Source organism: Aythya fuligula, chromosome 7 (genome assembly GCF_009819795.1).
Source record: "Aythya fuligula isolate bAytFul2 chromosome 7, bAytFul2.pri, whole genome shotgun sequence".
Taxonomy (NCBI): domain Eukaryota; kingdom Metazoa; phylum Chordata; class Aves; order Anseriformes; family Anatidae; genus Aythya; species Aythya fuligula.
The window spans coordinates 2,608,955-2,625,148 of NC_045565.1; the positions used below are offsets into that span (position 1 = coordinate 2,608,955).

The window sequence follows — 16,194 nt, forward strand, 5'->3', positions numbered from 1 at the left end:
ATGCAGATGTGGTTTTCACATGCAGGGGTTGAGGTTTCTTTCGCTTTTACACAAAACACATGATCAGCAGCTTTACCTACCCTGCGTGAACGATAGGCTGTGTTTCTGCGATGCTGGTGACGTTGGCGTTAGGGATTTTTCATAAATATCACACCTCCACCCCCCAAAAAAAAAACCAACAACAACAACAAAAATCCACCACCGACTTCCTATTTCGCAAGGTGTAAGAAGTTCCAAATAAAGCTCACTGAACAAAACAAAAATGTGAGCAGTGGCCTGCTGGGGCCTTTCCTGCCTCAAAGCCTGGCCGCGGTTCATCTCTGCTTCCTCCGAAGCAAGCCCCGCTCGCTCGGCAGCCCCAGGCGACCCGGCCAGGGCAGGGGATACGGGGTGTGCTGCGGCGTGTGGTGCTGCCCCACAGCCACCCAGCGGGCAGATGTGTCGCCCTGGAAGGGGCCATGCGCTCCCAGGGCTTGGAAGCGAGCAGGTAGGGTGTCCTGTGCAGCTCAGAGCCCCTTCTGCCATTTTTCTGTCGTAAGCGCTCACATAAATATTACACGTTATCAGAAACACAAGGCAGGTCAAAGTCAGTCCCTGACACGGTTTCCTTGTAACAACCGTAAAGCTTCTCTACCCTAAGGATATTGTGAAGTAATTCAATATGCAGGAGAGTCCTGCGTTCCACACAAATGCTGCTTGGTTTTGTTAAAGTGTTTGGATAACTTTGGTGGAGTGTAAGCATTTTGGTGGGGTGTTGTAGGAAATAGCAGCCAGCCTTTTAGAGGGGAGAAAAAACAAGATTCTGTTATAACATATACATGCAAATGCGTATGGTTGTCTTTTAATACACATTATAATTAATAGAAGGTTTTGGTTTACAATGTTAAGTGTGAAAACATCCTCAGGCAAAAATTAATCAAGTGTTATGTCATCCTGTAAACTACAGCTAGCTCTTTGTTTGTCCCAAAAAATTTTGCCAACCAGTAGTTTTTTCATGTCATACTAACTTGATTGTTTTATTTTTGTCTTCACCCCACTTTCCTCCCACCCCCCCACTTCAGCTAGTCACCGACTCCCAGAAAACTTTGCAAGTTTCAAATTGTCTCAATAGTTTTCCATCAAGCATGAATTTAAGCCTGAAGATAGATGAGGTGTCTGTCCTCTTTTCCTTCTTTTCCTTTTCCTTTTTTTTTTTTTTTTGATAAATAACAAGAGGTTTCTACTTATGATTTTCTGCCCTCAGGGCTTTATCATTAAGATTAAATAACTGTACTCTCAAGCATACCACTGAACAAACATCTTTTCAATTATGTGAGTAACAGATGCTGTAACAAAGGAACTATTGAAAATTCAGAAAGCTTCCCCCCTCCCCAAAATTTAAAAAGTATCAGATGACAGAGGAATGTAATTGTTTACCATTAAAACAGATCCTTAACTGTCCATTCGAAACATCTGAGAGCACGCTGTTTTTTTTAGAATTTGGTCAGGACTGGGTTTACAGCCCAGGAGACTTACTGGGCCAGCACTGGAGTCACTGGGTGAGCACGCTGGGCGACCCGGCGTTCCCTTCCAGTGACCGCACACCGATGGGCTCTCTCCCGTGTCAAAGTTGTTTCCCAATCTTCTTTCCACCCAGGATTTTTGTCCCGGCAGGACTGGGGCATGCAGCGTGCTACCCAGGGCCCCGGGGTGGGTGCTGTGCAATGGGAGATGTGCTGCTCTCCTCTGCAGGAGCAGCACCAGGGCTGAGGAGTAAGTTGTCCCCTCTCACATCCGTCAAGTCTGCTGGGAATCTCCGCCTTGTATTTTACTGCAGGGCATCGCTAACATGGCAGGGGCTGCAGTGGTTAGCCCAGCTTTGTGCTGTGGAGATGTGGGTCTGAGCTCCCAGGCCAGGTCAGCAGGATTTCCCTCGGGGAGACCTGTACTCTGCCAGCAGTGCAAAATGACATCTGTAAGCTTGTCTTGAGCACAGGGCTGGGTGTTGCACAGTCTGTGCAGACCATTTTGCACTATTGGGCAAAATGCATGACTGCCTGTAGATGGAAGATGGTGACTGGGGCTAAAACAGAGGCTTGTCGTGATTTTGGTAGGTGACTTGGGGAAGCTTCTCGGTCCCCATCACCCTTGCTTTGCATCTTTCCCACGCAGTAAATCTGGGATGGTTGTTCATTTCCCCCTGCTGAGCCATAAGATGGAGAGTGTCTGAGCTTCCATCACCTGGCTGTGCAGCTAGATCAACAGCTGTGTTTGTAATGTCACTAATTTCCAGTTTACTTAAAACAAAGTGTCTTTGAATTCTCTTACAGCAATGCAGTTCCCACCTTTCAGCAGCGAGCCATTCTCATTACCCACCAGCACTCCCAGTGGGCTGTGAGGAAAGTTGTTGATGAAAGGATGAAAGAGCCATTTCTTTAAGGAAGGAAAGTTCTTTGGGAACAAAATTGAACTCAGACATATTTTGCCTTTGCTGATAAAATACATGCCAGTTTTGTACTTCAGACAAATGCAAATAATCCTATTGCTATTATATTCTGCACAAAAGCATGCAAGGCGTGCTTTCGTAACCCTGGATTGTACAATGCAGCACGGGGAAATCAGGCTGGAGGAACACACTGCTTGATTTCCTCATTGTGTTTTATATTCCCAGTTCAGAAAATAGGCTGAGATCTTAGAGCTTGGGTTATTCCCCCCCCCTCTTCTCTGCGGGGAATTGGTCGCTGGTGCCCAGGAGAGCTGCCTGACGCCCCCGTCCATGCCCACCAGCTGATTGCTGTTGAAGGTGACTTGTTTCTTATGCTTGCACCGACAGCATTGCCCCAAGATTTGTCCCTTTTAAAGAGCATCGCTGCAAAAAAGATAAGCCTTCTCTTGGGATCAGAGCTAGGGCATTCCTGCTGGTCCCTTCAAACAACTGAATATTTTGCCACCAAGTTTCTAGGGGGAGAGAATGGGGCTTTTGCAACTGAGGTTACTAATTGGGACCACCCTGCTTCGGGGGCAGTGTGGGGTTCTCCCTGGAGCCACCTCGGCTCGGTGGCCCCTTGTCCAGGGCTGTTTTCAGACCCCCGGCTGCCGGCAGCTCTGCCCCGCTGCTCTCGAGGACCTGACAGACGGTTCCCGATCAAACTGGGCCGGCTCCAGCAATGCCTTCAGAGGAAGGAAGGAAGGAGCAAGACCCGCAGTGGCATAACGTGCCCAGGAGGGAGGTGTTTTCTGAACTCCTACCAGCAAGGTGATTTGTTGCCTGGCCCTTCTGAGTGTTCCTGAAACTCTAAGCATTTAGTGTTCTCATCGTTTGCATTAGCATCTAATCCCTGCGTAATCTCGCTAATCCCTTGGCCCTGAGATACCCACTGGCAGTGAGTTCCACGGGTTAACTGGTGGCTGTATTCATTTGGTGGAGCAGATTTAAGTCTTTTTCCATTCCCATTGCAAACAGCTTCCTTAACCTTCTTGCCAAGAATGGAAACGGGGCAGCGTCTCCCGAGTAATGGGCTTTGGTATTTTACGTCCTTCCAAGATTATTCTTGTGGCTGAGAGGCTCCCTTGCGCACTGTTTTGTGTTGGGCTTGGAGCCCTTGAGAAAGCAAGATGATGTCAATGGGAGACATGCCGGAATATTTTATTCTGCCAGAAAGCAAGCAAAAATAACCACTGAAACAAACAGTATAAAAATACTGGAGGGGTTGTGTTGAACTGCCTCCTGCCCTCCTTCCCCCTGCGCAGCCCATGGAGAGAGTGCTGTGTCCTGGGCATATGGTTCCTCCCTGGCCCGAGCGCCCCGCAATATCCACACACAGTGGGGAGAATTAGAGAGGAAACTGGCAGCCTTAACATTTAATTTCCTTCCTCTTTCTGGGTTGGTCAGATCCTTTGCATTATTGTAACTACTTTTTTTTTTTTTGTCATGTCTATAAATAGATGTGCTCTCATGTGTCCTGTGAAGCAGAGTTGGGCCAAAAAAGTCATTCGTTCTGCATAATCAATACATGAAAATGCAGTGCTTACTGGCTCAGATTAGACTTTGTATTGTTATTTCTATAGCTGGGAAAAAAAATGTTGACTAATAAGGATTAAGGGCTTTTTTTTTTTTTTCTTTTTATGAAATGCTAATGATGAAGACATGTTTGATATACTGTGAAATACATTTCTCTAATGTGAAGTTTCTGCTTTTTGTTGGGAAAGAGATTCAGTCCCTGGAGGATTTTAGAATTTGTAAATATAAAATTATCTGCTTCAGTGTTTTTTAAAAAAAGGTTGGCAGAAAGCCAGATTACTTACATTACTGTAATAGATTTGCTGACCTCTGACATCTGCTGCAGAGAAGTACATTGAATTTTTCATAATATCAGATGATGCAGATCTAAAAACTGAGTACACTCTGCACCATTATTTAATTCAGGACTTAGTAAAGCAAAATCTTTTTTTGAGTAGCAGTTTATACGTGATTAAACTTAATATTGCCGATTGTAATAAATCAGGATTAGTATAGTACTGATTTGTTAATCTAACTTGTATTGATTTTAAGTTGTCTTTATTTAAAAAAAAAAAAAAAAAAAAGGACTCGCTTTTCACAGTGACTGAATTTAATAAGAAGCTCTGTGATAGCAAAGACTCCCCTACTGTTTCTGCTCTTGGCTGGAAAATGTTATTCTTGTATTATTCCAGGAAAAAAAAAAAAAAAAAAACTCATGCTGCTAAAAATCTGCTGCCTGTGGAAAGATTTTTTAATACACTAGTGCTTACATATTCTATTTATGTTAATTGACTTATAAATAATACATTTTATTAATCTTAATATTGGAATCTTGATCATGATAAAGACCCTTTTATTTGGTCTCCTCGCAGGCTTTACAAGTAAATATTCCTCAGCCCACAAAATACTGCACACCCCCCCCTTTTCCTTCCTCACGGGCACTTTGATGCCCCCCGGGAGGCGGCTGAGGGCGTTGTGCCGAGCGGGGCACGTCCGAGGCGCCGGGGCACACGGCGGTGAGCGCCGCCTCTGCCCTTCCTTGCGCAAAGATTGATTAAATCTTACCTGCGCTGCACATATTTGACAAAACCCCTGTGTTCGTTTCAGACATGTCACATTCTGCTAAACTATTTGGATAATAGCGAATCGCATTCTTCCTGCGTTGGGCAATATTGACCTTAACTTGGCTGCGCAGCGAGCGGTAATGGCATGCGAGCCGGGGCCTTAACTGTTCCGAGAGCTGCGTTAGCTTTATTACCCTGGTGCTATAAAAACTTCTAATAATCAAATGATAAGATCATATCCTGTGGGTAATTGTGTTGTACCGTGACAGGATAACCGAAAAAACATTCAGTGAAAATCGTAACCAGCGGAAGTCTCGACGCGCAGCAGCAGTTGCTGGTGTGGTTGGCTTCGTGCACATCTTCTCGCCGGGATTCCCCCGCCGCCCCCAGCAGCCCCCCAAAACGGTCTCTGGCCTCGCTGGAAGCGAGGAGGGAGCCTCCTAGAACAAGCCATCCTTGTGTTTTGATTCAGTTTTACCTTAGTCATGCCTCCTTCCAGATACAAGAAACATTTAATTCCAGATTTCCTGCTGCTGGCTCCAGGCCTTTGACCGGCGATGTGAAATGTATTTTTACTGCTGTCGTACTGCCAACTGCTGAGCTCAGTGAAAAAGAGCTAAAATGAAAATGTTGTACTCCCACGTGAACCCTTCGGATCAGAAAAGGAAATTTCAGGCACGGTCGCTAATTAGCGCCGAAGCTAATGAGTCCTGGTGAGGTGCACCACAAGGAGGAGGAGCCGCCGTGCCGCGGCACCCCGTGAGGCGAGGCTGGGCAGGAGGCCCGCCAGCCGCCTGCTGCCCATCGCCACGGCCGTGGGGCTCAGCATGCGGCCTCCCCATGGCAAGGGACACCAGGGGGCCGTGGGCCGTGGGCTGGGGGCCGTGGGCCATGGGCTGGGGGCCGTGGGCCATGGGCCATAGGCCGGGGCGGCCTCCTGGCCTGCTGACGGGACACGGGCATTCGCAACGGGCAGTGGGTTCCCATGGAAACAAAACAGAGTCAAACAGTCCCCTCGCAGCGCGAGCACGGATTGTCGTAAAACGTGCTTTTATTAAAAGAGGTTTTAAAGATTTCACACGTGGCAGGGCGACGTCGAGGTAGCCTGGTGTGAAACCCGGCCTCGCCTCCAGCGAGGTCCGGAGCGCTGTGTGCAGCGCGGGGAGGGATCCGGTGCTTTGACGAATATTTGTGCTCTGAGAGTGAAATTTAGCAGCCTCAAGTATGAACAAGATTATTTTTTTCTGATTCTGCTTAGTTATGCTTTTTATTATATAAACATTAACTGTAATATTACAGTGGGAAGCAGGTATTTGGCAACTACATATTATTTTGCTAAGTTTGCATAGAGGGAGCAGTTTCCAGTTTTAGCAGCTGTAACATGTTTAAACTCAGTTTGTAATGGGATCTGAAGATGAATATTCCCTGTGGGCTCTGCTTAGCTTCATTACTGGAGCCCTGCCAAATTCAGGGCTAGAAAGTATTATTCACGCCTCTTTGCACATACCATGTCAGAGCATGCTCAGTTAATGAATTTTGTTTCTAATATAGCATAAATTAGGTTTATATTTTAACATAATTTATGTTGTATTTTATTAAAATGTAAAATATTATGATCACGAGCAATCTAATTTCTGCTCTCTTAAGCCCAAACTGTGTTTGAACATCTAAGTATGTAAATCAAAATTGCATGCTTAGGAACTGATTCTAGGATAACAAACGAATATCTGAACCAAAGAGGTTTCTGCCTTGGAGTCTTAGATTAAAGATAATTACGGATTCCTGGTATTTGAACAGATTTATGTTGTTTATAAGCAAAGTACATTTTCTTCATAGAGTCAACTTGTCTTTTTTTTTTTTAAACAAATTATGTTTGCTGTATTAAAGTTCATATTTTTAAAGTCTCAGTCTTGTATTAATCCCACAGTGAGTCATTAATCATACCAAATGCATTATAAAAACTTTAATCACTGAAGTTGAAACTGAGATTGTAATGCAATCCATCCCTTTTAATTATATCAGTTATTTTTCCTTTCAGATCAAGAATTGCAAAGGGAAAACAGATAGATTAAAACTCAAAGTGTTTGATGCTTTTGGGGGAGGATATTTTTTCTGTTTGTGTTTCTTTCTTTTTTAAAGCGATTTGGTATGCTTTGTGGAAGCAAGTTCCATGGCTCAAAATTCCTTCACTTTTAACTCTTCTCCTCCGTCGTTCTTTCCTGTAAAAGACGAGACTCGTGTGATAAGGCAGGGGCCACGGTGACTGTCACTTTGCGGGTGTGTTTGGAAGGGTCCGGGTGGGCTGGTGCTGAGCACGCTGTGCCCGCCGTTGCAGGTTCTGCACTCTGATGTTTTCTACCCAGTTTCTGGCATTTACCCTTGCACTCAGGGGAACCTCCAGCCTGGGAACTGTGTAGCTGTTATCAGGTTGGCTCTGGCTTTGGAGGTGTTTTCCTGGGGTTTGCTGCATGCTTTTAAGGGTAGGGAGAGGAAATAAAAGCAAATGGTTGCTTTTTTTTTTTTTCTTTTTTTTTAATCAGTCTGAAACATAGTGGCTCATATCATCATCTTTACAAATTGGTGTAGCCGCATAAACCACTGCAGCCTTACTGACAACTGAGACACATCAACTCCATGGAATTTACGCCACATGATAATCTTGCCAAATAAATTGATTTATCATACTTGGATTTGTAGATGTAGAGTTTACAGTGTTGCTTTTATGCCATGGAAGAAAATAGATTTATTAAGTAAACTGCTCATAGTAGATACATTTTGTTCTTTGCTAGAATGGCAAAACCTGATCAATTATTTGTTCCTTAATCCCCTAGATTAATCCTGCCGTATGAAAGATTTATTAAAGGAGAGGAAGATAAGCCACTGCCTCCAGTGAAACCTCGAAAACAGGATAACAGTTCCCAGGAGGGTGAAGTGAAAACAAAAGTGTCTGGAACAAAACGCATCAAAAATGAAAACCAAAAGAGCAAGAAAGAAAAAGATAATGCACAGAAACCCCAAGATGCATCTGAGGTTGGTTGCTTTCCCGCTTTTCAACTTTTCAATTAAAAATGTGCAGCGTTAATCACTCAAAATACAATGATAAAATACGTAATCTAAACTGGAGGATTCCAACCAGTTGGCCTTTGAGTTTGTTCAGCAATGGAAATTCGTTTTTTGTGGTACTGTTCGTGTTGTGATTTCGCTGGGCTCCAAACAGCCACCAGTTAGCTTCTTATTGCCTAAGAGCGATGGCAGAAGACCAAGCTGTGGATGTAACAAGTATCATTTCTGCTCATTGTATTATGCAGTGGTCACCACGAAAAGATCAGCAGCTGCCAAAAGGAAACCACACAACTACCACAGTTATTTCCTAATCTAAGTATAGGGTACAGGAACCCTAATACTGCTGATAATGCTGTGGTAACTGTTGGATACAGCTGGTTTTTCTAGTGGTAACCCCTGGATCAGTGTTTCCGTGCTTACAGATGTATGTACATGTCCACCAAAAGGATAACACTCCCCAGGATTTTTATTATGTTATACTGAATCTCACTTGAGACTCAAAGGTTGGATTTTGAGGGAAGCTTTAGCTGAGACCGATGGCTCTCTCACATACTGCAGCTGGTTTTCAGCTGAGATAGGTTCCTGTGCTGTCACCTGCTTCATTCACATGGGCAGGCCCCGGTTTCCAGATAGAGCCACATTGTGTGCACCCATAGGACAGCTCTCATAAAATAGTATTTGTGTTCACAGCCCATGATTAGATAGATCAGTGGGATTCACATTTGTCTGCAGGTAAGGGCAGTTTCATATTTTGTTCAGTGATATAAAACCAGTGGTTTTTTTTGCTGCCATGTTTCTTAAGCACTTCTTTTGCCCATCCAAGCCATTCTGTCCTGTGCCCTCCGTGCCCCCATGTGTGCGTGTGGCAGTGAAGCTCCTTGCACACAACCCATGCGCAAGATTCTGCTTTTCCTGTCACAGTCTGCCAGGACTGGGTATTTAAAGAATGTCTAGACACAATGTGCCTGGCAGACTACAGCTGCTCCTTTGCCTTCATTGTCATCTGGCAGGTACATAAGTCCTGTTTCTAAACCAGTTTGGAAATAAGTATTGAGTCAGCTACCAACATCCATCCTCCTTGTTGTTTAAAAACAAAAATCACAGAACCAGTAAACACAAATGCATCTGAGATTTGTGTTTCAAGAACAAATGATTCTGATTTGCATGTCCCACTACCTCTTTAAGCTGTGCTTACGATGACAAATGTCATCTCCTATCCAAACCAGAATTTGTTTTAAATTGCCTTGATCAACAGCAGCTTTAATACTGAATATAAGAGCACTCCCCAGAGATGGGAAATTTTTTTGGTTTACTCTTGCACCGTAATTGTACATCAGGGAAACCTGTTGGGGGAGAACCCCTCTGCTCCTGACTGAAAATAACCTAGAGAGGAGAGTGCACACAAGCCTCCTTAAGTCACTGGAAGGTCGCAGTACAAATCGCCCAAAGCAAGGAAATGCGGAGTTAAGGCTTGTGCTCCCTTCCCCTGTCACTCCTTTGTGTCTGGTTGTTTACTGCGGGGTCTTGGATCAGCAAGATACCTCACATACTGTTGGTACTGCTGCAGCTAAGCACGGCGTAACAAGCCAGCAACAGAGCGTCAGACTTAACTTTGAATTTCCTTGCTTTTGTTGTTCCCTATCTCAAACTTCCTGCTGCTTAAACTGCAGTTATTTTTGTGTGTGGATCGCAGGAAGAGTTCTTAAGCCGCGCTTATCGGAAGCGTAAGGAGCCTGGGCGAGACAATGAAAATGTACAATTGTGGCAGTTTCCCTTTGGAGACTGGTACCTTTCACAGCAGAGTTAATCTCTTCTCTCTGACTGGGATGAAAGATGTCATCCTGCCCCCCAGTTTAATCAGGGTGGGCAATTAAGGACCTCATCCTTCACTCAGGTCACAGTATGGGTGGTTACACCAAGACCGAGCAGGGAAGGGGCCCTCAGGGGTGCGCACATCCCCCTTGGGGTGGGAACAGGGCTGCAGCACCCATGGGTGGTGCTCCCCAGGGAGGGCTCCGTGCCCAGGACCTCGTGTCCAGCCCCGCTGCCTGGAGCAAACTCCCGTGTAGGTGTGTGGGCATCGCCCCAGCCAAGGCACTGCTGCAGCTGTTCCTGCACGTGGGCTGGGAGCTGGCCGCAGCAGTGGGCTGCAGAAGCATACCACGCTACAACGTGTGCTCCTCTGCATTGCATGTCCAGCTCATGCAGCATACGAAGGATGCGGGGGGATACTATTACTTTAATTTATGAGGGTTGCATTTGCTTTTGTGCTCTTCGCTGTTTCCCTGCCATCACAATGACATTGTCAGTGTAACAAGATACCAGACAAAATGCTATTAGCCTTAGACTGCACATTTCCTCACAATAGCTGAGACTTCAATCAAAATGTTGCTTAACAGAAACAAAGAGCAGAATGTACAGTTATTAAATATGATTTCTCTCTTTTTTTTCCGCCTTGCTTTGCTCATCTGTCTGGTATTTTCCTGTAATTTTATAAGCTCAAGAGACTAGTGATATTACTTTGTAAAGGACCTAATGATGGTATTTGGACTGCAAAAGGCTGCTATTAGTTTAAAAAGAAGAAGTTACGATGACTAACAGACACTGTAACTAATAGGCCAACCAAACACACAGGAATATTTAAAAGCAACTGCAAAGAAATAAATCTCTGAGATGGTTAGATTTGTTAGGACCTTCTCCAGCCCCTCGCTCCTACGACAGACCATAGAGCAGCACTTAGATAATAGCTTTCTCGATGCGTCTTATCTTTACAACTAAGAAAGAAAGAAAACAATAATAATAAAGGGCTTGCACAATGCTGCTGTTTTATGATTGTCTTATACCACGACATGTCAGAGGAGAGTGACAGCAGTTTTGAAAAGGGCTGTCAGTCAGCTGGATTGCAGATGGGACGCTCTGATGACCTCTGCGGGTCACAGTTCAGCCAGCGACATAATGGGATGAATAGTGTGAATTGTGCACACAAGCTGTATTAATAGGGGAGCAGAAAGAGCTGCAGGCCCATTGACGATAACGTATAAAAGCTATGTTTGTAATAGTGTGCACACACACTTACTGAATGTTGACAACTTCATTTTAATCCGTTAATAAAAAAATGTGTGTCCTAGTTAAGCTGCGGCAGTGATTTGCTGCCTACAATAGGGATTCCTAGTATGCCATTTCTATCATTTTCACACTTTAATGCAGAACTGGGTGTGAATGATCTCCTCTGTGATCACTGAATTTTAAGATAGCCGTTCTGGAGAGACTGCATTTTCGTCTTTATGTAAGAAAAAACATAGGATCTTTGTGCAGTTTTCATAGGTAAAGTTGGCTAGCGAGAGAAATTTCTATAGCCTTATTGTTTGTGCTACGAAATCTGCTCTTCTGCGTTTGCCTAATTAATTTCAAAAGAATATAACCTCAGTGTTTAGCTATCTGTTGAAGCCACTGGTGCCTCTAGTCAGGTTACAAACATCTGCTGTTTTGAAATGCCTTATTATGACACTGGCAGGGATGTTGTATTTCTTAATGTTTCCAGGAGGTACGTTTCTTTGTTTGACTCTGATACCTGGTATTAGAGCTCTCACATTCCAACAAGGTGATTGACAAGTACATCTCTAGGAGTAGTAAATAGTGTACTGTGTATGATCTTATTAACAGCCTGCCAAAATGCACAGCATTCTTATTACTGTCTATTGTATCATTTTATTAGGTTTCATCAGAACAAGAGAAGGATCAAGAATCAGCAGACCAGAAAAATTTCCCGGAACATCCTACAGCGGGAGAGATGAAACAGCCTGTGCAAGGCCCTCCATCTCTTGTACCAGAGGCAGCTCGGCCTCTGCCTCTGGAGAAGACAGATTTGACGGAAAACAGCTCAAACAGTGAGAAAGCCAAGGAGGATGTTCCTCACTCGTCCTCTTTCTCAAGTGTATCTGTGCCCCCAGAAGAAGATACTATGCTGGATGCCACTGTCACGAAACGAATGCACCCCTCAGCAGATGCCCTGGAAGACTCAAAGCTGGAACAAAGAATACACAAAACTTTTAATGAGAGCTTAGAAAGTGAACCTTCAGAAATGCCCTTCACAGCTTTTCCAGTCCAGCTGCCCGCTCAAAGTGACATGGAAGATGACAAATTGCCAGAGATGGCTGATTACATCGCAAACTGCACGGTGAAAGTGGATCAGCTGGGAAACGAAGATATCCACAACGCACTGAAGCAAACGCCCAAAGTACTGGTGGTCCAGAACTTCGACATGTTCAAAGAAAAGGAGCTGCCTGGGTCCATGAATGAAGACTCCACTTTCGGTTACACACCACTGCTCTACTCGAAGGGTAATCCAGGCATCATGTCACCCCTAGCAAAGAAAAAGCTGCTGTCGCAGGTCAGTGGGGCAGCCTTGTCATGTAGTTATCCTTATGGTTCTCCTCCACCTTTGATTAGCAAAAAGAAATTGAGCAGCAGAGATGAACTGTCCTCAAGCATATCACAAGGTCCCCACATCCCGAATTCTGATCCCATAGCAATTAATAGGCCATCAGTCATACAACATGTACAGAGTTTTAAAACCAAGGAAGAAAGGAAATCAATTAATGACGTTTTTAAACATGACATGCTAAGTAAACCGGATCCTCAGCGCTGTGATTTTTCAAAACATCACCTCGGTTCTCTTGCTGAGTCGTACGTACCGAAGACAGATATCCAGGACTGCAAAGATAAAATGAGTGAGAAAAGGGCACTGCAGCACTCCCATGTGCCCACTTTCTTGGCAGATTTTTATTCATCACCTCATCTGCACAGCCTTTATAGGCACACAGAACACCACCTTAATAACGAACAGACATCAAAGTACCTCCCCCGGGACATGTTCAGAGAGTCTGAAAATATTTCTACTTTTACTCAACACAAACACCAAGAAAAACTAAATTTAAATTATCACCCATCTTTGCATCAGCAAGAAAAAAAGGCGTCAGTGGAAGCCTCTTCAGATGATCAGCCAACAGATTTGAGTCTTCCAAAGAGCGTACACAAACAGACTGCAAAGGCTCCCGGCTCCAGCCTCTCTCATTCATCTATGGCCCAGCAAGAAGGCAAAGGTATCTCCCCATTCCAGGCTGCGAGCAGCCAGGCAGTGAGCCTAGACTGTAACCCCAAAGCTTGCCGTGTGTCCCCCATGGCCATGACAGCCCCTAAAAAACACAGCGAGTTGCTCCACAGGTCTGGGAAGCAGCAGGCGCAGAGACTGGAGAATCTGAGGAAGATGGAGGGCATGGTGCATCCTATCATCGGCCGCAGGACGAGCCCTCAAACCATCGGGGCTGCCCGGCCTTTGAAGCGGAGCCTGGAGGACTTGGACAAAGTCATTTCCGAAAAAAAAATCCGAGCTGTCTCTCCTCTGCACTTATCCAAGGAGACCTCGGCGAAAGAAAAGGTTCCCGATGCAGAGGGGGAAGGCAGCAAGCCACTGCACGGCCTGCATTCAGGCAGCGTGCTGGAGAGCCACAAATTTCCCCTCTCGGCCCCGATCTTCCCAGGCTTGTATCCAGGAACCCTGTGCACAGGGCTGAACAATCGCCTCCCGCCTGGGTATTCCCATCCTTTACAGTACTTGAAAAACCAGACCGTGCTCTCCCCACTAATGCAGCCCTTGGCTCTTCATTCCTTCATGGTGCAGAGACAGTTCCTCACGTCCCCTACGAATTCTCAGCAACTGTATAGACACTTAGCCGCAGCAACACCTGTAGGAAGTTCGTACGGTGACCTTTTGCATAACAGCATTTATCCTTTAGCTGCTATAAACCCTCAAGCTGCATTTCCACCTTCCCAGCTGTCCTCTGTACATCCCAGCACAAAACTGTAAATCCCCTCACTCGCAAAAAAAAGTCTGAGAAAAAAAAAAAAAAAAGTTCAGTTAGCGACATTCCTTCCTCTGTGACGATGTCTCGCAGATTTAGCGATCTGTATTTTTGTCAACCAGGACGCAGTCGTATCCCGCGTAGCGGAAAGCTCCAGAGTGTGATCAAGACAGGACTGCTTCTTTAATTCTGGCTCCACATCAGCCCCCTCTCCCCTCGCCCCCGCCCCGGCAAAACAACAACAACACACAAACACACACAAAAAAAAAGTCTTTGGATTTTGCCTATGTGTTTTCTGAAAGGACTTGTGTATGGTAAGAGCAAATGTTCAAAGGGAGCCGTGGAAATGCAGGCCCAGTCCTGAGCTCACTGAAATGGGAGGTGACGTTTGCATTTGCTTTTCATTGAGCCAGGGACCAGAGGCTGAGCGTTGTTGCAAATGAGTCAAGGACTCGAGATGAACCTGGCAAGGAGAAGAGGGCCGAGAATCCACACAATCATTGGATGTGCTTTTTTGGGTAACTTTTCCTGACTTTTAAAGATTCAATCAATGCAATGTATAGTAAAACGGCAATAGATTTTTCATTTTAACACTATTAGAACAGAAGGGTAAACACTGTTTAATTTGACTGTACATATCCACTTCGTAAACTACCAGTGTCACATTTGGTCACAATAATTTATATAGTTTTGTTTGTCCAGTATATTCTGTGCTCTTTATGTTCGTTTCTTGTTTTGTTTTTGGTTTTCTTTTTTTTTTTTTTAAATTAAACAGTATCATTTTATCTGCAACTTTTTTTAAAGGCTGTGGCTGTCCTAATTTTTTTTATGTGTTTGTAATTTTCCAGTTTCTTCATACTTGGAGCAGCGTTTTTGTTTTATTTTTGTGGTAACGTTTACTGTTTACAAACTGAAGCAACTGGTTCAGATTCATTTTAACAGATACAAACACACTGTAGGTAATATTACGGTGCAAGGACGCAAGCAAGGTTCCTTTCCCTACGGCCCAGTCCTGCAGGGTGCTGAGCACCTCCCGCTCTCCTCGTGCTGTTGCGGTGGCTCACGCGCTGCTTTCCCCCTCCCACCGAGCTTTGCTTTCCCGTATCGTGGTCTGTGAACTTGTCAAGAGTCGCACTTACCTTACCTAGGCTGTGAAACCCTCCTGTGTACCAGATCTAGAAAACAAAACCTCACTGACACGAGCTGCTGGATGGCAGAGGAGTCCAGAAAACAGATCTGTGGTTGGCGAGAACGCCAAGAAGTTCAGAAGTTAGGACAGGAGCCCGTGCTGGTTTGAACCAGAGGTGGCCGGGTCCCGTGCCATGGGCCAAGCTCGGTGGGATGGGTTGGGGTTGTGCTGGGACTGTCCTTCCACACCCCGCGGGCACCGCAGCCCTCCCAAGCCAGGAGCAGAGGGGCTGGGTTTGATAACGAAAGAGCTTTCCTGTGGATGTGTGTTCACGTTGAAGGACGTCACCGCCACGCAGCTGAGCGTAGACATCGCTAAAGAGAAGTGTGGCTTGGAGGCTTTTTACAATGTGAAAATTGGTTGTGATTCAAACCATCTCAGTTACTGCTCAAAGACAGCGTAATCGATACGAAAACAAACATGGAAACTACTAAGAAACACTTTGCATGCTAGGCATGTCATTAAATTTTCCCGTGATATGAAGCCAAATACAATATATAATGTATCATAGTTAATATCCAAAGGTGGAAACCAGAATAATATACTCGTCTACTGTTAAAGATCCAGCTTCTTCAATTAAATACTTTATATTCCTGTGGTAAAACTATATTTAATTGATCGATAAACAGACTAGTAGAACTTAGAACATGGATGTGCCAATGCAGAGCATCCTGCTGCTCCACAGATCATACAGGAACAAAACCGCAGGCTCAGCTGGGCAGAGGCCATAATGTCGAGGACATCGCTAGTAAAGTTGCACTAGATCTGAATCACGTGAGAATCAGGGGTTTGGGGAGGGTGGGGGGAAGGAGGGTGGGGGGACAGAGAGAAAATACGAGAATCTACAGCAAACACAACTCGGAGCTTGTGTGTTTGGCAGAGCAAGCGTTTCTCTTTCTTGTTCAGGTTGAAACGTGTGTCCTGGATTCGTGCATTTGTTTACGCAAAGTGTCTGCTTTCCCTTTGGATTGTGTCGCGTTGGAGTTTGATCGTAGCCTTTGTGAAGCAGAGCTGACGCCGTGCGGGGCAGGGGGAAGG

The 16,194-nt window shown here is 45.1% G+C and overlaps 1 protein-coding gene across 4 annotated transcripts in view; it reads left to right on the forward strand.

Annotated features, from left to right (window-relative positions):
* The window catches only part of ARID5B (AT-rich interaction domain 5B), a 106,658-nt gene extending 91,964 nt beyond the window's left edge, over positions 1 to 14,694 (forward strand). For all 4 annotated transcript variants that reach the window (XM_032191100.1, XM_032191101.1, XM_032191099.1 and 1 more), the window contains 2 exons: positions 7,875 to 8,073; positions 11,822 to 14,694. In XM_032191100.1, coding sequence (XP_032046991.1) covers positions 7,875 to 8,073; positions 11,822 to 13,972 — 2,350 coding nt within the window. In that variant the 3' untranslated portion in view covers positions 13,973 to 14,694. The remainder of the gene's footprint in view (positions 1 to 7,874; positions 8,074 to 11,821) is intronic.
* The last annotated feature ends 1,500 nt before the right edge of the window (positions 14,695 to 16,194 follow it).